This window comes from Oncorhynchus tshawytscha, linkage group LG02, assembly GCF_018296145.1.
Source record: "Oncorhynchus tshawytscha isolate Ot180627B linkage group LG02, Otsh_v2.0, whole genome shotgun sequence".
NCBI lineage: Eukaryota > Metazoa > Chordata > Actinopteri > Salmoniformes > Salmonidae > Oncorhynchus > Oncorhynchus tshawytscha.
Window position 1 is genome coordinate 61,517,587 of NC_056430.1, and position 19,531 is coordinate 61,537,117.

At 41.7% G+C, this 19,531-nt stretch overlaps 3 protein-coding genes across 13 annotated transcripts in view; 2 read left to right on the forward strand and 1 right to left on the reverse strand.

Annotated features, from left to right (window-relative positions):
- The window catches only part of LOC112265407 (kinesin-like protein KIF16B), a 31,363-nt gene extending 18,464 nt beyond the window's left edge, over positions 1-12,899 (reverse strand). For 9 of the 11 annotated variants that reach the window (XM_024442745.2, XM_024442736.2, XM_024442731.2 and 6 more), the window contains exons 1-15: positions 12,569-12,899; positions 11,194-11,263; positions 10,589-10,702; positions 9,215-9,331; positions 7,062-7,159; positions 6,382-6,491; positions 4,558-4,700; positions 4,081-4,249; positions 3,569-3,700; positions 1,669-1,844; positions 1,187-1,252; positions 932-991; positions 643-762; positions 441-492; positions 173-310 (exon numbers count right to left, since the gene is read on the reverse strand). In XM_024442745.2, coding sequence (XP_024298513.1) covers positions 173-310; positions 441-492; positions 643-762; positions 932-991; positions 1,187-1,252; positions 1,669-1,844; positions 3,569-3,700; positions 4,081-4,249; positions 4,558-4,700; positions 6,382-6,491; positions 7,062-7,159; positions 9,215-9,331; positions 10,589-10,702; positions 11,194-11,263; positions 12,569-12,615 — 1,612 coding nt within the window. In that variant the 5' untranslated portion in view covers positions 12,616-12,899. The remainder of the gene's footprint in view (positions 1-172; positions 311-440; positions 493-642; positions 763-931; positions 992-1,186; positions 1,253-1,668; positions 1,845-3,568; positions 3,701-4,080; positions 4,250-4,557; positions 4,701-6,381; positions 6,492-7,061; positions 7,160-9,214; positions 9,332-10,588; positions 10,703-11,193; positions 11,264-12,568) is intronic. The other 2 variants (XM_024442753.2, XM_024442696.2) reach the window with 2 other exon arrangements.
- Positions 1-13,443, forward strand: part of LOC112222531 (arginine-hydroxylase NDUFAF5, mitochondrial-like) — a 55,224-nt gene extending 41,781 nt beyond the window's left edge. Inside the window, exon 13 of the mRNA XM_024385294.1 lies at positions 13,361-13,443. Coding sequence (XP_024241062.1) covers positions 13,361-13,375 — 15 coding nt within the window. The 3' untranslated portion in view covers positions 13,376-13,443. The remainder of the gene's footprint in view (positions 1-13,360) is intronic.
- Positions 13,367-18,920, forward strand: LOC112265456 (U2 small nuclear ribonucleoprotein B''-like). Its single transcript, XM_024442767.2, has 6 exons — positions 13,367-13,455; positions 13,638-13,810; positions 14,053-14,187; positions 16,890-16,928; positions 17,889-17,977; positions 18,536-18,920. Exons 1-6 carry the CDS (start codon positions 13,392-13,394, stop codon positions 18,693-18,695), a joined length of 660 nt encoding a protein of 219 aa, XP_024298535.1. The 5' UTR covers positions 13,367-13,391; the 3' UTR covers positions 18,696-18,920.
- The last annotated feature ends 611 nt before the right edge of the window (positions 18,921-19,531 follow it).

Below are 19,531 nucleotides of genomic sequence, written 5' to 3' on the forward strand. Positions count from 1 at the left end.
TGGGGCACTCTGTTCACAACGTTGACATCAGCAAACTGCTCGCCCACATGAGACCATACACGTGGTCTGGGGTTATGAGGGCGGTTAGACGTACTGCCAAATCCTCTAAAATAATATTGGAATAACATCTACAGATGGAAAATCCAAATAATGTGCAACCAAAAGCGCATACCTTGGTTTAGTGGGGAGGCTTCTGTCACTTGCACTCCATTCACAGAGCACTGGCCCCCATTGAGTGGAACCAGGGTGACGGTGCCAGTCTGGTTCGCAAACATGCAGTGTTCACTCTCCAGGTCCAGCCCATGGAGAACTACAGAGAGGATGAGAGGGAAAGACAGTGTGTGCACGCGCACACATATATTACCATTATGAATTGTTTCTTTGTCCCGATTTGTAGCAAAGTATGACAGCCGATAGAGTATGTCACAGAGGCCACTCACCAATGTCCTGAACAGTCGACGCATCGTCTCGACCAACATATGTCCTGCCCTCCTGGGACAAAAATGAAAGCGATACAGTATGTCAAGTCCAGTAAATTCTATTTAAGTTTAAAAGGAGGACATATTAACTTGTGAATCAATCTGAGAGAAAAAAAACTACTTGTAAAAATAACTAAAAATAATCAAATCAACTGTGACTGACCTTTAGATGGTAGAGGATGATGCCAGTACTTAGGAGGTCGTCGTCGATACCAATTAGATGAGGCAACTCCGAATCAAGGACGACACCGATTCCCTCTTTCCTCAGGGCAAGGGTTTCTTCCTGTAAAGACGAGATCAATGGAAGACAGATACCCAATCATTAGGAACTCATTGAGATTTCTGACTTAGAAGTCAATTAAATTTCACAGCTGACTATAATACAAAAAAAGTAGGGTGCTTCTGTGAGCTAAATTGGATTAGACATTTTATACAAATATATACCCACTCACCTTGAGAATGTTCTGAGTTTCATTCCACTTGTTAGTCCACTCCTTGGTTAACTCCAACACCTATGACAGAAATAGCACAAAAATAATGTATTGAATATCAAAGATGAGATCACATCACTAACTTGCTGAAAATGGTTGACCTGTTTGTTTATTGATTTGAGGAATAACACACCGCACTTGCAAAGTGTCGATAGCTTATTTCGGGTAATTGGGTTTATTTTTTACTCTAAAAAGGAACAATCCACATGGCCTTACTCTGGCTTCATTCTGGTGTAGTTTCTCCTCCATACTCAGAGCAGTGGGTGAATCCAGAAGTGCAATCTGAAAAGGATGAAAACCAACCAACAATCAATACATTATTGAATCACACCTCAATACTCTAAGTCAGTACGATCTAGTTAGATTAGATGGGACATTCAAAACACAACAAGGTCATAGGCCAGTAGCTGGAAAGGTGGACATGTTAAATTTCAATAAAACATAATGTTCTATTTATGCATTATAAAAATGTGCCCATAAATTAACAAAATAGATGTTTGCTATACCCATTTGTATACAATAACAGTTTTTTTAACATAATTTGTAAGGCAGTGTATTGAAGAGCTGTTTTGTTTATGAAATAAATACACTTGAAGGGCCAGAGAAAATGTTGTAGTGGACAGGATAGTTGAGTTCCAATGCCCTAAACAATCAACACACACACAAAACAATTCAGATCAGTGTGAAAAATCCCCCACCTGGTTTCCCTGGACCAAAAGGGCCTTCAGCCGGGCAATTTCAGCCCTGAGCTCTCGGATGAGCTTGACGTTGAAGTCCTCGTTGATAGTGGGCTTGTTGATGATATTCTTGGCGCGGTTGGCGTAGCGCAGAGTGCTCAGCGTCTCGCCGTAGTTGACGTCAGCAGGTGAAATGGCTGCAGCAAACAAGAGCAAAACATCTTTGAAACCTTTGTCGTACTACAAAACACTTTTACATTTGCCGTGTCCTAATGCTGTATCTTTGACTGCAAACATACCACAGATATTTAGCATATGGCCACTCGCCACACTTAAGCGTCTTATACATAAAGGTCAGCCTTAACAAGTGTTTAGAAAGCCATGTTCTCAAATTCTAGCACCAAGTACACTGGGCTAGGAACCCAGAAATGTCTGAAAAGCACATTCATGCTTCTTGCTGTGGTAAAATTGTAAAAAAATTGGGGTCCCTATTGTTTTATGGCAAAGACTGCAGATCGAGGTAACCTCCCCATCCCGCCCCCCTGGATCCCTTTTCCCCTGAGCTGAAGAGCCTAATCACATTATGCGCATGATAGGACTGCCAGAGTTAAATCAGTTAACTTTGTGTGATTTTAGTGTGTTGAAAATACACTGAAAACGTCCAAAATACATCATCTATACAGCTAAAATGTACAATGACATGTTGACTGTAGAAAAGTTTCCATCCAATTGGAAAAATATTTTAATGAGAATATTCTAAAATCCTCAAACAAAATATGAGAAGTTTTACACCAGGGGTGTGTTTCCACCAAACAAACTTCTTGCAGATAAATGTCACGACTTACGCCGAAGTTGGTGCCTCTCCTTGTTCAGGCGGCGTTCTAGCTGCCACCGATCTACTTTTCCTTTTCCATTTGTCTCGTCTTGATTGTACACACCTGCTTCCCATTTAGTTATAATTTATTCCCTATTTAACCCTCTGGTTCCCACATGGTTTTGTGTGTGATTGTTCTTTGTTTAGTGTTTTACTTCTGTGAGCTGGTGTGTTTCCCTGCGTGGAATTGTTGGTTGTTTCTTTTCAAGTGAAGTACGTATTTTACTCAGTTCTGTGTCCCGCACCTGACTCCATCCTACCGCTGCACACTGACACATGACAATAAAAGTCAGTGCGTGCTGACGTAGTGCACACAAAATTCACTTAAGTTTTCATGCACTGAATAAAAATCTAAAAGTTCAATACATTTCCAACTCACAGATAGTTTTGTCACAAAAACTGTGGCATTAAATATCAAATGTGCTTACTCTGGTCTTGCAGTTAAATAGCAAATGTGCACATTTTTGAGCAGATGGTGTTAAACTTTAGGATAGTCTACCTCTGTTTAGTTTAAATCAAAGCACATATTTTGCCTAGTGGAACATGCAGTTTTGGCCACATGAGAAAAAATATATATTTTGCACCATCATGCTAAACTCGCATTAAAGTTTTTTTTTTGTCTTAAAGTAAAAAGTTATACTATCATATTAGATGATATCATGCAGACATTGATTAAGCTTTGATCCAACTTTATTAAACGAGCACCATTCGTTTAATAAATAGCCTGTTCTCTATGAGTAAAGCAGAGACTGTGCTTAAAGTAGAGAATCCCGCACATGTGCAGAAGCTTCGGGACCTTTAGCTGTCAGGAAGAAGGGCCCAGAAAAGTCAGATCCGCAGCAATGCCGTTGTTTTATCCCAGTAAGAAGCATGGCTGGCTCAGGATCTAATCTAGAGATATATTCATGAGAATCCAGGATTCCCCTTATATACTGAAGTGGACAGGTAAAAACCAGGGTTCCGAGTCCGGTGTATTTGGGGCTTTTCAAGGGGAGGATTGGAAACATTTGATTAAATGCAAGACATTTTGCATTATTAAGGACTCACTAGCGATCATGATGGTCTTGGAGTTGCCTCCCAGGCTGTCTTTGAGGAGCCACGTTAGCACAGAGTCTCTGTAAGGCACAAACACCTGCTTCTTCTTCAAGTTGGTGTTCACTCCGTCCTGGCTCAGGTCCGCTGGACCAAGACAGGGAAAAGATTTCAGATCAATCAATAAGAAAAATAATTGGCACTTCAGGCAGGCTAGCCTGCAAACACTCAAAGTATTTGATAGATTTCAAGTTGTATTTGAATCCAGGTCTGATCAATAGGTAAATCAACAGAGAGAAGAAAACTCACGACTCTGCATACTCCGTAGAAGTAAGACATTGGAACACTACTGTGGTTCAAATATTGTAAGGAGAAAACAACATTGTGGCCTGCATAATCAAGCTAAAAGACATTGCCAGATAAGGGTTTTTATTCCATACAAAAAATATATTATTATGCGACTTTAATGAATATGTCCTCATATCTGCTGTCTCATTGATATTACAGTTGGTATAACAGTTACCCACCTAGAGCGGAGATGACGTTGCCCAGAGTGACCAGTGACTTGTTGATGTTGCCGCCCTCCTTGAGCCGGACTCCCGTGGCACAGGTGGCATCCGCTCTCTCGCTGCCCGCCAAGTCCACCAGGTGGATTTGACTGATCGTCTCGCAGGGCATCTCTGCATCAAACTTAGCCTGGAGAGGAAGGAGAACACGCGTAAAAAACCTTGAAGTCTGATGAAGACCTTTGAGTCGAAATGTTGCGCTTAAACTGTGGGTGCGATCTATTTTTCCTAGAATGGTTAAGTGCCTCACACAGATGCTATTAGTGGCAACCCCTTTAATGGCATTGATTGGCTAGGAGTCCACTCACTTCGTAACTGAATCAGTCCCTAACTAACAAACAAGGACAACTACACTGCGGCCCTTGTGCACTGGAGTTGAGCATTCCTGGAGTAGCGGTAGCTAGCCTAGCGGTAGCATTAGCTCGCCGAGAGGCCCACCTGGGTGAAGTTGATGGTGAAGATGGCGTGCGAGCGGCTGCTGGTGTCGTTCATGCCCGTGGCGGCTGTGGTGCGGTTGATGTTGCCCGCCTCCATCAGCTCCTCCACGTCATGATAGTTCTGCACCAAGTGCTTGGACAGGTCTGGGGTCAGATTGGATTAACACATTAGTTCATAATATGGAGAGACAGACATCCACTGTTTTAATTAGAGCATGACCGATTAATCGCCATGGCCGATTATGGACAATTACATTGCATTCCACAAGGAAACTGCATGGAAGGTTGACCACCTGTTACGCAAGTACAGCATGGAGCCAAGGTAAGTTGCTAGCTAGCATTAAACTTATCTTATAAAAAACAATCTTCACATAATCACTAGTTAACCTAGTAATATCATCAACCATGTGTAGTTAACTACCTTGTCCTGCATTGTATATAATCAATGCGTTGCCTGTTAATTTATCATTGAATCACAGCCTACTTTGCCAAACGGGGGATGATTTATCAAAAACGCATTCGCAAAAAAAGCACAATCGTTGCACGAATGTACCTAACCATAAACATCAATGCCTTTCTTAAAATCAATACACAGAAGTATATTTTTTAAACCTGCATATTTAGTTAAAAGAAATTAATGTTAGCAGGCAATATTAAACTAGGGAAATTGTGTCACTTCTCTTGCGTTCATTGCACGCAGCGTCAGGGTATATGCAACAGTTTGGGCTGCCTGGCTCGTTGCGAACTAATTTGCCAGAATTTTACGTAATTATGACATAACATTGAAGGTTGTGCAATGTAACAGCAATATTTAGACTTTGTGTTGCCACCCGTTCGATAAAATATGGAACGGTTCTGTATTTCACTGAAAGAATAAACGTTTTGTTTTTGAAATGTTAGTTTACGGATTTTACCATATTAATGACCAAAGGCTCGTATTTCTGTGTTTATTATATTATAATTAAGTCTATGATTTTATACTTGACTGAGCAGTCTGACAGCGGTGGTAGGCAGCAGCAAGCTCGTAAGCATTCATTCAAACTTTACTGCGTTTGCTAGCAGCTCTTAGCAATGCTTGAAGCACAGCGCGGTTTATGACTTCAAGCCTATCAACTCCTGAGATTAAAGTGCCTTTTAGAACATCCAATAGTCAAAGGTATATGGAATACAAATGGTATAGAGAGAACTAGTCGGTGTGTCATAATTCCTATAATAACTACAACCTAAAACTTCTTAACTGCGAATATTGAAGAACTGGGAATATTGAACCACCAGCTTTCATGTTCAGAGAAAGGAACATAAACATCAGCTTTTTTACATGGCACATATTGCACTTTTACTTTCTTCTCCAACGCTGTTTTTGCATTATTTAAACCAAATTGAGCATGTTTCATTACTGATTTGAGATTTTGTGTATATATTAAGTTAAAATGAAAAAGTGTTAATTCAGTATGGTTGTAATTGTTGACAGAATTATTATTATTAACAAAAAATAAAAATAAATAAATAAAATTGTGCAATTAATCTGTATAGGCTTTTTTTGGTCCTCCAATAACTGGTATCGGCGTTGAAAAATCCCAATCGGTCGACCTCTAGTTAATGAGATTGGGAGCCATCGTTCTGGCTGAGACAGGTCTGGGGTCAGATTGGATTAACACAGGGAGTTCATATACAGAGATATCCACTGTTATAATTAGCTTGGGAGCCATCATTCTGCCTTACAGACAGGTGTGGGATCAGTCTTAGAATGAATAGAGAAAATACAGTATGGAAGACCAAATTAGGTCCCTTATGTCCATATTGATTATGATCCAAAACGTCTTACCTTCCACGTAGGGTCCATCTTTTGGGTGCTCCCTCACCCTCAGGTTGTAGGTTTCGGTAGACTTCCTCCTGAGCAGGTCCCTGACACGTTCATTGTAAATCTCCAGGTAGCTGATGACAATGAGAGGATTTAGAAGGTCATTCAGAGGTCAAGTTTAGCCTGATGACATCTACCAATTATGTATTATTATTAAGGGACCCTTTTTGTCATCTCTTAGATGAGGTACAAATTGCTGGAACGTCTATTGATCATGTGCAATCCCTTTTTAATATATTTAAAAAGTGTTCACTGAGCCACCATTGAAAAGAAAAGATCCACCCATTTTGAATGTTATATAGTTTTTGTGCATCTCTGAACGATGTTCTATCGATTCCCGGGGTCATTTAATGTTTTCATGTGTATTGGACCTATTGCCGTTCAAACAGGTAGAAATACAGCCAGTGTATGACGAGTTTCGCATCATATGATGCAAAACACATCACACAAGCTGTGACAACCTGTTTTGAAAGTTATATCATCTTGAAATTTTTATTGCTGACATGCTCAACATTTTGGGACAGTATCAACAGTGAACTAATGCAACAAATACCAAAATATTGTTTGAGTGGATTATTCCTTTAAGCTTCTTAATTAATTATTCCAAAAATTCCAGGGAATAACAATGGATACAGTTTTCTTACCTGACCTCGGTGCGGAATGAGGCCTCATCCCAACGAGTCATCCCAGCAATCCGGCTGAACAGACCCTCACATATCCGTGGAATGAGACCAGCATCTCCCTGATGAAAAGTCAATCCATAGAGCAAACGCTTAATCAAACGCAGAAGCTAAGTTCACGATAAGTCTGACAACGATTGACCCTGTTCAGGGGCCGACTGGACTGAGGAAACCTGTTGATATGTTACAGAACAGTTCTTTAAAATAATCCATTACTCATTACAGGCAGACTCTAAATGTCACATTTGGCTTTAGTCTTTCTCCAAAACAAGAGTCCACAGAGAAAACTGACACTATGAACTTTGTACTTTCCCCTAATCGCTTTCCCCTAGACTTGTGAAAGCAAAACTAGACTGTCGGAGCCTTCGATCGTTACTGTGATATTTGCTTAGGGTCTCCACGACTGATTGAAGTCCCAATCGTCTGATAACAAAAACAGCCCCGTTGAGTAAGCAAATGTTGTGGAAAGTTCCAGAAATGTCATAAACAAAGTAGACCCGATGGTCGTTGTACATTATGCAGTACCAGTCAAAAGTTTGGACACACCTACTCATTCAAGGGATTTTCTTTATTTTTCCTATTTTCTACATGCTTTTCCAACAGTCTTGAACGAGTTCCCACATATGCTGAGCACTTGTTGACTGCTTTTCCTTCACTCTGCAGTCCAACTCATCCCAAACCATCTCAGTTGGGTTGAAGTCGGGTGATTGTAGAGGCCAGGTCATCTGATTCACCACTCTCCTTCTTGGTCAAATAGCCCTTACACAGCCTGGAGATGTGCTTTGGGTCATTGTCCTGTTGAAAAACAAATGATAGTGGGTCTAAGCGCAAACCAGATAGGATGGCGCATTGTTGCAGAATGCTGTGGTAGCCATGCTGGTTAAGTGTTTCTTGAATTCTAAATAAATCACTGACAGTGTCACCAGCAAAGCACCACCATACCACCTCCATGCTTCACAGTGGGAACTACACATGCGGAGATCATCAGTTCACCTACTCTGCGTCTCACAAAGACACAGCGGTTGGAACCAAAAATCGCAAATTTGGACTTATCAGACCAAAGGACAGTTTTCCACCGGTCTAATGTCCATTGCTCGTGTTTCTTGGCCCAAGCAAGTCACTTCTTATTGGTGTCCTTTAGTAGTGGTTTCTTCACAGCAGTTCAACCATGAAGGCCTGATTCACGCAGTGTCCTCTGAACAGTTGATGTTGAGATGTGTCTGCTACTTAAACTCCGAAGCATTTATTTGGGCTGCAATCTGAGGTGCAGTTTACTCTAATGAACTTATCCTCTGCAGCAGGTCTAGGTATTCCTTTCCTGTGGCGGTCCACATGAGAGACAGTTTCATCATAATTCTTAATGGATTTTGCAACTGCACTTGAAGAAACCTTCAAAGTTCTTGAAATGTTCCATATGGACTGACCTTCGTATCATAAAGTAATGATGGACTGTCGTTTCTCTTTGCTCATTTGAGCTGTTCTTGCCATAATATGGACTTGGTCTTTTACCAAATAGGGCTCCTCTGTATACCACCCCTACCTTGTCACAACACAACTGATTGGCTCAAACTCATTAAGACGGAAAATAATTCCACAAATTAACTTTTAAGAAGGTACACCTATTAATTGAAATGCATCCCAGGTGACTACCTTATGAAGCTGGTTGAAAGAATGCCAAGACTGTGCAAAGCTGTCATCAAGGCCAAGGGCGGCTACTTTGAAGAATCTCAAATATAAAATCTATTTTGATTTGTTTAATAACACTTTTTTGGGGTTACTACATGATTCCATAGGTGTTATTTCATAGTTGATGTCTTCACCATTATTCTACAATGTAGAAAATAGTCACAAAAAAAAAACCTGGACTGAGTAGTGGTCCAAACTTTTGACTGGTACTGTATATTTAAACATTCCACAACGTTGTGCCCTGCTGAACACAGCCCAGTCTTTGATTTGGGAATCCAGGACCTGTATTCATAAAGCGTCTCAGAGTAGGAGTGCTTTTTTAGATAATTATGAATAAGATTATATAGACAAGGGGGACCTGATCCGAGATCAGCACTCCTACTCCGATATGTTTTATGACCACAGGCCAAGAAAGGGAATGTTCGTCTCACTGGATTTCCCATCATGGTGTAGGACTTCCCCGAGCCGGTCTGGCCGTAGGCGAAGATGCAGGCGTTATAGCCTTGGAACGCAGCCTTGAGGACATCTGAGCCCAGGTCTTTGAACACCTACAAAGGAAGAGGGCAAACATGGGCTTGTTCAAAAAGGTGAAATGTTCAGAGCGTTGGCAAATTGGAATGTAGCTGATATGATTCACAATGACTCATTTGTTCCAAACAGTACGTTTAGATCTGAATGGTCTGTAGAGTTGCGGCAACCTGAACAGGCCCCAGATCTAACTAGCTAAAACAGATCTCACTTTAAGCAGTCAGTGAAAGAAAGAAACTAGCCAATACAGCACAAACTCAAAAATATGGAATTTATGCATGCAAAATGTTAACATATTTATAACAGTTAACTCATAGGCTGTGTTACTGTTGATACTGCACTGACATTATGCCAGGGGTGAAAGTAAGCCAGTTGAACATAAGCCTTCCACAATAATTAAAACAAAGATTCCAAGAAAACTCTATCATTACCGCATTGTCACCCACCTGAAAAATTAGCAAATAGACTTGAAAACATGTGGAATATGCTCCAAAATGCGATGCGGTTGGGCAATAACACATTTTACAAAGACAGAAGAGTGGCTGTGACCGAGATGCACGTGGACAGACGCAGCAATTCAGGCTACAAGTGTAAGCCTGACCAAAAACGATCACTGAATGTCATTCATGGTGTTTTGTTTTGTTACAGATGTCTCTTTCCATTATTCTAATGGCGGGTGCACAGTATGCAGTCAGGAATTATTTTAGAGTAGCGGAATGTGCGCAGGTAACCAGGCTTACAGGAGCGTTTTCATCCGATTGTTTGATAATCAGATGAAAACATAATGACTGGTTATGTTAATGCCACGTTAAAAATAAATACATTCAAATGAAACAGGTCTTTACCAATTAGCCCACAGAGATCTTAACAGGGATTATATAAGTCATTCTGTTTAGGCCTCCAAAAACAAAATGTGCGCATGTGAGAAGGTACTGAACCAGAAATGAAATCTACTTTGACCCCTGTATGGTGAAATATTATGATAAAAATAAAATAAAAAGTTGCACAACTGTAAGTCATATCTTATGTCTGAAGCTAGTGAGTCAACATGTAGACTAACAGAACATTAGCAAACTGCTTTGACTCAAACTTCCATCCATAACAAAAAATGTCCTACAAGTAAAAAAAAAAAAAATGTAATGACCCTTGAACAGAAGCAAATGTAAGCTGCTTTGACTATAATCGGATTTGGACAACAAAAACGTGAGAAAAAAAACAAAAAAAAAACAGAAAGTGTTAGTCCAGATCACATTTTCCGACCAAAATATGACATTTACCTTTTCTTGAGAGACAAAAGTGTTGCTTTTACTGTCGGCGGAATCATAGGAGAAGTCATAGGTGAAGGTTTTTCTTCTCTCCCTCATCGAATCGCCGGAAATGCCATCTGGTATCTAATGAAATAGAACAAAATAGGCTGAAATATACTGTAAACACAAAGCGGAGTGCAATTGTATTTATTTAACCTTTATTTAACTAGGCAATTCAATTAAAAACTCATTCTTATTTACAATGACGGCCTACCCCGTCCGAACCCTAATCCGGACGACGCTCGGCCAATTGTGCGCCGCCCTTTGGGACTCCCAATATCACAGCCGGTTGTGATACAGTGTGGAATCGAACCAGGGTCTGTAGTGACGCCACTAGCACTGAGATGTAGTGCCTTAGACCGCTGTGACTCTCAGGAGCCCCGGACACAAGGCATGTTCACTGATCATATGTTAAGACCAAATAATTAGATAAACTGATGAAATAGAACTAGTATTAAAAAAATAATATTCAATAACACTTTATGCTAAACATCTGCCAAACAGAAAGAAATACAGGCCTAGCTATGGGTTAATTGATTATTATTGTAGAAAGGCTGTTTAAAACTTAAAATTACCCTCAAGTTTGTAATGGTGGTCTTGTCCCCTTTTATTTCAATTATGTTTTTGGCAGTCAAATCCTTCTCCCTGTAAAAATAAAAACATAAAACAGGTTAATACTTCCAAATAATTAAGCTTTTCCTTTCTGAGCCAAACCATGATGCAACAGAGACAGTGAACCAATGAAGGAGCATCAGAGTAAGAAAAGTAGTACTTTCAGGTTGTACCACATTGCAGTACTTTGTGATTCACAAATTGGACCAACAAGAAAGGTACCTGTTACATTAGCAACAAAAGACAAGATAGTAAACAAATTTACTGTGACTAATTCATCTATTATGTTGTGCATCGTTATCTTTGTAGAAGACTACATTCTCTCTAAGATGGGGCCGTCTGGGATCTGGAAGAATGCCCCAACTGAATCCTCTCAGTTCTTATTTGCTTAATTGATCACTAGAAGTCTGGAGGAAATGTTTCTTGGTACGAGTCTTCCTAGTCCCTCTGTGGAAGTATTCAGTTCAAGCTTTAATTATTAGTAGCCTTTCCAGTAAGACATACTGGAATTAAATAAAAACGTACGAACAGATTACCATCAACACGATGCCAACTGGATCAGGTTATACTCTGGGCTGCTTGGTCAAAAAAAATGTGTGAAAGGTTACTTCCTTCAGAATCCTTCCTTGTTTTTCTACAGGTGCATAGTGCATCTTACTTATTTGGCATCTGTGCATCCTATTTCACACACCCACATTTAACATAGGTGTGTAGAGTAAGTGGCAGGGTGGTTGTCTTCTGTCATGCAGCTATGCATGTATGTATCCTATTTACTGCTGGAAATAGTTTGTCAGAAAAGTATTAAGGCGTCCCATAATTCCTGGGTGGCTGCCAATACTAACTCCCAATACCAGACACAGCACAGCCATGGTAGCTCTAGTTCCTACTCTTCGTGTTTGCTTTGTTGGTTAAACTTGTTCACCCGTCAACTTGCCAGCTGTCTGCTACCTAAAATAATGTTTGTGTGCCAACATCCAGGCGTTCTTATTGGTGGTTTAGCAAGAGGGTGTGTGGAGGACTCGTGTTCCTTTGAGTGCGGTTGGCATTTACATCCCAAATACTGTAACCCATTACATTTTGGAAGAGACACTTGTGGCAACGTCAGTGTTTGTTATGACACGTATATTAAGCAGTGTTCCTGCAACATGGCCAGTCATATGATGCCAGTCAAATTAGAGTGCATTAAACTGTTAGAAGTTAGAACTGGTTACAATGTATCACAGTGAACAAGTGTCCAGCCGAGCGCCTCTCTTAAAATGAAACAATATAACCAGTAGTAACAACAATAGCAGCATTTGTTCGTTTTTGTTTGTTTAGTATGTTTTCTGCTTTACTTACCGTCTGTTCATAGGCCTGAGCCGGACAGCCACCCGCACCGATGCCATTGCACATCCCCTTTCTGTCTGCTTCACCTGTTACTAGATCCAGTTGTCCTTGAAAGGCACAACCCAATCGTGTTAAGTACAAATAAATGTGGCAAGCGCGTTTCTGTATCTTGAGTATGTGTCCAGTTCCCTCTGTACCTCCCGACCGGTTGCACACAGAGCCAAGGTTACTTTCAAAAGAAGAGCGCTAGCTACTTGTGCTCCCTCCTGAGACCTGAGCGTGCACTTTATATTAGCCTGCTATCATTACCGCCACAGAAAAATAACCAAATTCACTGTGTCATCCGTTAGTAAATCACAAAGCTGATACGAGTGGTCGGAGAGGACAAAATACATTCGTGGGGAAAATAGTTACACTCCTGTACAGACGATGGCGGTAGAGAACTATTGATTAACCGAAGAAGAACCAAGCAGCGCGCAAACATTTACTTCCTGTGTTTTCTGGAAAGTGTGTTGAGAGAGGTGAGCTCTAACAGTTTCAAGTCAGTTTATCTGCAATCAGTTTTGATTTGATTGACACATAAAAATGTTGATCTGTTTAATCTGTACATTTGTCTGGTCAGTAGCACCAGCTATCAGTTCGAGATGATGAAGCTTATTAGAACTGTTAACTAGCTAGCTAATGCTAGTTAGCGTGCCTTACCACTTCATTTACTGTACCTGCTAGCCAGTAGTAGCTACAGCTAGTTAGCAAGCTAAAGTACCCAGCTAATGTGGCGATGTTTTTGTTTTGTTGTTGTTCCAGGTAGAAGAGCGCTAGGGGACAGTTGTTAATCATGGATATTCGACCAAACCACACCATTTACATCAATAATGTAAATGATAAGATCAAGAAGGATGGTAAGAATCACAGTGCATCTTTGTTCCAAGATCATGTAGTTAGCTACAGCGTTCCTTCAGAGCTAGATAGCAATTTATCCTCTTGTACTGGAGCTGTAGTAAGTTTACATAGATTTATTTGTCTGTGTCGATGGTCTATAAGTAACAACAGTGAAGTAACATTTGTTGTTGTTGCCTTCTAGAACTGAAGCGGTCACTCTATGCCCTGTTCTCGCAGTTTGGGCAAGTTATGGACATTGTTGCCATGAAAACCATGAAGATGAGAGGGCAGGCATTTGTGGTGTTCAAAGAGCTTGCATCAGCTACGAACGCACTGCGTCAACTTCAAGGATTCCCTTTCTACAATAAGCCCATGGTAAGTTATTACTTAGTAGTTGTGTATGTCATTTTCACAAATGGCAGTAGTACAGGGTGGTATTCATTACCGTATATGAGCAAAACTTTTTGCACAGTAGCAGCAAAACATTTTGCAATGAAAACGGGAGTTTCAGACACTTTCTCCGCTTTTCAGTCTGTTTTCTACCATTTGGTTTCTTGTGAATATGACCCAGGTCTGTGCTTGGCATACATCTGATTGTACTTATCTCTCATTTTCAGCGCATTCAGTATGCTAAGACAGACTCAGAAGTGATCTCCAAAATCAGAGGCACATTTGGGGACAAGGACAAGAAGAAGGACAGGAAGAAGAAGGCTCAAGATCAAGTGGCCAATGTGGCCAAGAAACCAGCACTGGTGAGACTAGTATATCAAATTTTCAAATGTTATTAGTCACAAGCGCCGAATACAACAGGTGAAATGCTAATTTACAAGCCCTTAACCAGAAATGCAGTTTTAAGAAAAATAAGTGTTAAGTGAAAAATAAAAGTAACAAATAATTCAAGAGCAGCAGTAAAATAACAGTGGCGAGGCTATATACAGGGGGTACCGGTACAGAGTCAATGTGCGAGGGCACTGGTTAGTTGAGGTAATTGAGGTAACATAGAGGTAAAATGACTATGCATAGATAATAAACAGAGAGTAGCAGCAGTGTAAAAGGGGGAGGGGGGCAATGCAAATAGTCTGGGGAGCCATTTGATTAGCTGTTCAAGAGTCTTATGGCTTGGGGGTAGAAGCTGTTAAGAAGCCTTTTGGACCTAGACTTGGCATTCCGGTACCGCTTGCCATGCGGTAGCAGAGCGAACAGTCAATGACTAAGGTGGCCGAAGTCTTTGACCATTTTTAGGGCCTTCCTCTGACTGCCTGGTATGGAGGTCCTGCGTGGCAGGAAGCTTGGCCCCAGTGATGCACTGGGCCATGCGCACTACCCTCTGTAGTGCCCTGCGGTCGGAGGCCGAGCAGTTGCCATACCAGGCAGTGATGCAACCAGTCAGGATGTCCTCAATGGTACTGCTGTGGAACCTTTTGAGGATCGGAGGACCTGTGCCAAATTTTTTCAGTCTCCTGAGGGGGAATAGGCTTTGTTGTGCCCTCTTTACGACTGTCTTGGTGTGTTTGGACCATGATAGTTTGTTGATGTGGACACCAAGAAACTTGAAGGTCTCAACCTGCTTCACTACAGCTCTGTCAATGAGAATGGGGGTGTGCTCGTCCTCCTTTTCCTGTAGTCCACAATCATCTACTTTGTCTTGATCACTTTGAAGGAGAGGTTATTATCCTGGCACCACACGGCCAGGTGTCTAACCTCCTCCCTATAGGCTGTCTCACCATTATCGGTGATCGGGCCTACCACTGTTGTCACTGTTGGAGTCGTGCCTGGCCATGCACGCATGGGTGAACAGGGAGTATAGGAGGGGACTGAGCACGCACCCCTGGGGGGGCCCCCAGTGTTGAGGATCAGCGTGGCGGATGTGTTGTTACCGCCCAGGGGCGGCCCATCATGAAGTCCAGGATCCAGTTGCAGAGGGAGGTGTTTAGTCCAATGGTCCTTAGCTTAGTGATGAGCTTCTGAGGGCACTGTGGTGTTGAACGCTGAGCTGTAGTCAATGAATAGCATTCTCACATAGGTGTTCCCTTTGTCCTGGTGGGAAATGGCAGTGTGGAGTGCAATAGGGATTGCATCATGTGGATCTGCTAGGGTGGTATGCAAATTGGAGTGGTTCTAGGGTTTCTGGGATAATGGTGTTGATGTGAGCCATGACCAGCCTTTCAAAGCACTACATGGTTACAGACATGAGTGCTACGGGTCGATAGTCTTTTAGGCAGGTTACCTTAGTGTTCTTGGGCACAGGGACTATGGTGGTCTGCTTGAAACATGTTGGTATTACAAACTCAGTCAGGGACAGGTTAAATGTCAGTGAAGACACTTGCCAGTTGTTCAGCGCATGCTCAGAGTACACATCCTGGTAATCCATCTGGCTCTGCGGCCTTGTGAATGTTGACTTGTTTAAAGTTCTTACTCACATCGGCTACGGAGAGCGTGATCACACAGTTGTCCAGAACAGCTGATGCTCTCATGCATGTTTCAGTGTTGCTTGCCTCGAAGCGAGCATAGAAGTAATTTAGCTTAGCTCGTCTGGTAGGCTGGGCACCTCTCGGCTGTGCTTCCCTTTGTAGTCTGTAATAGTTTGCAAGCCCTGCCACATCCAACGAGAGTCAGAGCCAGTGTAGTATGATCCAATCTTAGTCCTGTTTTGACACTTTGCCTATTTGATGGTTCGTCAGAGGGCATAGTGGGATTTCTTATAAGCTTCTGGGTTAGAGTCCCGCTCCTTGAAAGCGGCAGCTCTACTCTTTATCTCAGTGCGGCTCTTGCCTGTAATCCATGGCTTCTTGTTGGGGTATACGCCACAGTCACTGTGGGGATGACGTCATCAATGCACTTATTGAGGAAGCCAGTGACTGGTGTGGTGTACTCCTCAATACCATCTGAAGAATCCCGGAACATATTCCAGTCTGTGCTAGCAAAACTGTCTTGTAGCTTAGCATCTGCTTCATCTGACCACATTATTTTTGACAGAGTTACTGGTTCTTCTTGCATGAGTATTTGCTTGTAAGCAGGAATCAGGAGGATAGAATTATGGTCAGATTTTCCAAATGGAGGGTGAGGGAGAGCTTTGTACGCATCTCTGTGTGTGACGTAAAGGTGGTCTAGAGTTGTAATACTTTTCCCTGGTTGTACATTTAAAACATGCTGGTAGAAATCAGTTAAAATGGATTTTAGTTTCCCCTCATTAAAGTCCCCGGTCACTAGGAGCGCTGCCTCTGGATGAGCGTTTTCCTGTTTGCCTGTAGCCGTATTCAGCTCATTGAGTGCGGTCTTAGCGCCTGCATCGGCTGTATGAATATTTCCCAAATGGCATTCAATTCCCTATACTAGATATTATAGTCAATCTTTTTGACCAGAGCCTATATGCCATCCTGTACGCTTTTGAATGTAGTCAGTCATTTTACTCCTAACGTGATTTTCATAACTTGTTTATCTTTTATATTAACAGGGATCAGCCAGCACAAACAACGCTCCAACGACCATGCAGGTAAGCCTTTCTAGCCCTATCAAGTATAATAACCTAGAATGTTAAGTGAACTTGTTCATTTCCCTTTTGCTGAGTAAACTCCGCATCATATACATCTCAGTGGCGTTGTGAGTGTACCTCCGACTACATCAAGTCGTTATCAGTCAATATTTGTACCTTGTACCTGTGTTCTTTTCTTTGGGTGCTGCCACCTGGAGTTTATGATAAAAACATTTTTTTAACGCATTTTATGTGACTTCTGTCAAATTACTCTGTGTAAGCCACTGTTTTCCAATAGAATATGAAGTTGGTGACTTCAAACATGCACTACCACACGTTGCTTCTAGAAATGATTTGATGCTAACAGTGTACCTGTGCTTGTCCTGATAGTTATAGAGTTGTAAGTGGGAGTTGGACTCCATAGTTTTTGATAAGAATTTGCTTTCTTTGCATCTCCTGCCCCCAAAGAATATGAATCAGCTGAGCAATGACGTGGCTGCACCTTCTCCGTTAACAAACAACAGCCCCCTTTGCGGAGGTTGCGTAAAATAATGCTGTTTCCCTAAAAACGACGGATTGCAGCACCCAGAGAATAGAACATAGTTACACAGGAGAAACATGGGTACAAGGTACGCATTTTAAAGTATCGACTGGAATAGGGGGTACACTACGCCGACACTCATCACAACTCAACTCCATTGAGATGTCTATGGGGTTGTGTTTACTCAGCCCCTTGTGAGTGACTAAATCACTAGTGCAGATATGGACTCTTTAATAAGCGCAATGTTGCCATGCCTTGTATTCTTGCAAAAATCTCTACTCTCACTACTTTAGGAACATTTTACTGTTTGATGCGCCCTGTTTTGGGTTAACGGTTGGAGTGCTACAGATAGTCTGGTCCACTTATTGACTAAGCTGTAACAAAATGTTTTATGGGACGGTTTCATGTGACAATTAGACTGATTTCTTTTGTCTTTTTAGGTTCCAGACAATCCACCCAACTACATTTTATTCCTTAATAACCTGCCAGAGGAAACTAATGAAATGATGCTCTCCATGCTGTTCAATCAGTGAGTATTGAATGATCTTGTTGTCAAATGAGTAAACTAGCCTAGATGCCCGATTTGCATTCATTCAACTTCGGCAGCAATTGTTATTGAGTCTGGCTCATGAACTTGTGAAATATACAGTAGTAGCTTTATATCAGGGTTTCTTGAACTATGGGGAGGAGCCCTGGGCACGTGAGAGAAGTGGGTTGCGTGTTATGAGAATACATGTATAATCACACACGGTTTCTTCTTAATTTGGGTCGTTGGAGGACGATTTGGGTCACAGGAGGACGGTCAATTTCTCATTTGGGTCGTGAGCTGAAAACGTTTAAGAACCTCTGCTTTATATCATTCACATTAAAGACTTCACCATTGCCAGGTGGTGAAGTCTTTTGATATATTATATTTTGCAGCATGGTAACTGGGGCTCTGTTCAAGTGTGTGCAAAACTATAGAACATTCAAATAGAAATGCCATGTAGAAAAGGGAGATCACGTCGGCTCTATCCCATTACATTTGTGATTTCTGAACATTTCCTTTCTCTCAATACACCTGTGATTTCTCTTTTTTTCCTCGTAGATTCCCTGGTTTCAAAGAGGTGCGACTCGTCCCTGGCAAACACGACATCTCCTTTGTAGAGTTTGAGAGCGAGGGCCAGGCGGGAGTGGCCAAAGACGCACTCCAGGGCTTCCGGATTACGGCCCAATGCGCCATGAAGATCACTTATGCCAAGAAGTAGTTCCCGCGATGACGTCACTGGACAGGGGACACATATTGGACTCTGGGTTAGAGATTGGTTGGACTCCCTGATTGTTTTTATGCATCGACTGTGGAATCTCCCAGGAGTTTTCCTAGTTTTCTTTCGACTGATTTCTGTGCCGTCGCTGTGAGGTGGAGTGTGAAGAGAATCCTCGAAACATCGTCTCTATTTTATATGGCACAGTAATAAAGGACTTTTGTGTAACTGTGGTGCCTCAGATGCTTCCTCTGACATGTTCCGAATTTATAGCCCTGGTCCCAAAGGCCCCAAAAGGACAGCTGGTGATTGTAGATTCAAGCCGAATAACATGTAAAAATGTAGTGCCATGATATCCTTACTCTCTGAACATAAATGTGAAATAGTTTTCTTCTGCAAATTCACATTGGGGATGCTAATCATTGGTCCATTGGTCCATCATTGGTGATCAAGTGGGCAAATTGTTATAGTTCCCATCCCAGTCACATGTAAAAAATGGTCAGATTTGCCAAATCCGCTTCAGCGGGGGAGAGCTTTGTACGCGTCTCTGTGTGTGGAGTAAAGATGGTTGAACATTTAACATGCTGGTAGAAATGAGGTAAAAATGGATTTAAGTTTCTCTGCATTAAAGCCACTAGGAGCGCTGCCTCTGGATGAGCGTTTTCTTGTTTGCTTATGGCCGTACACATCTCATTGAGTGTGATCTTAGTGCCAGCATCGGCACATAGGTTATATGACTTATGGTCAGATTGACCTGAATACAGTTATTACAGCTCAATTTAAACTTCAGAAACCCCTCTAGACAGTTCTGTTGGGTTTAGCATCTGGGCTCTCCTGCA

Bases quoted from the DNA above. Each gene is read 5' to 3' on its own strand.
- LOC112265456 (XM_024442767.2), top strand. From the start codon at position 13,392: ATGGATATTCGACCAAACCACACCATTTACATCAATAATGTAAATGAT. The intron at 13,811-14,052 runs GTAAGTTATTAC...TCTCATTTTCAG, and splicing joins CTTTCTACAATAAGCCCATG to CGCATTCAGTATGCTAAGAC. The intron at 16,929-17,888 runs GTAAGCCTTTCT...TTGTCTTTTTAG, and splicing joins ACGCTCCAACGACCATGCAG to GTTCCAGACAATCCACCCAA.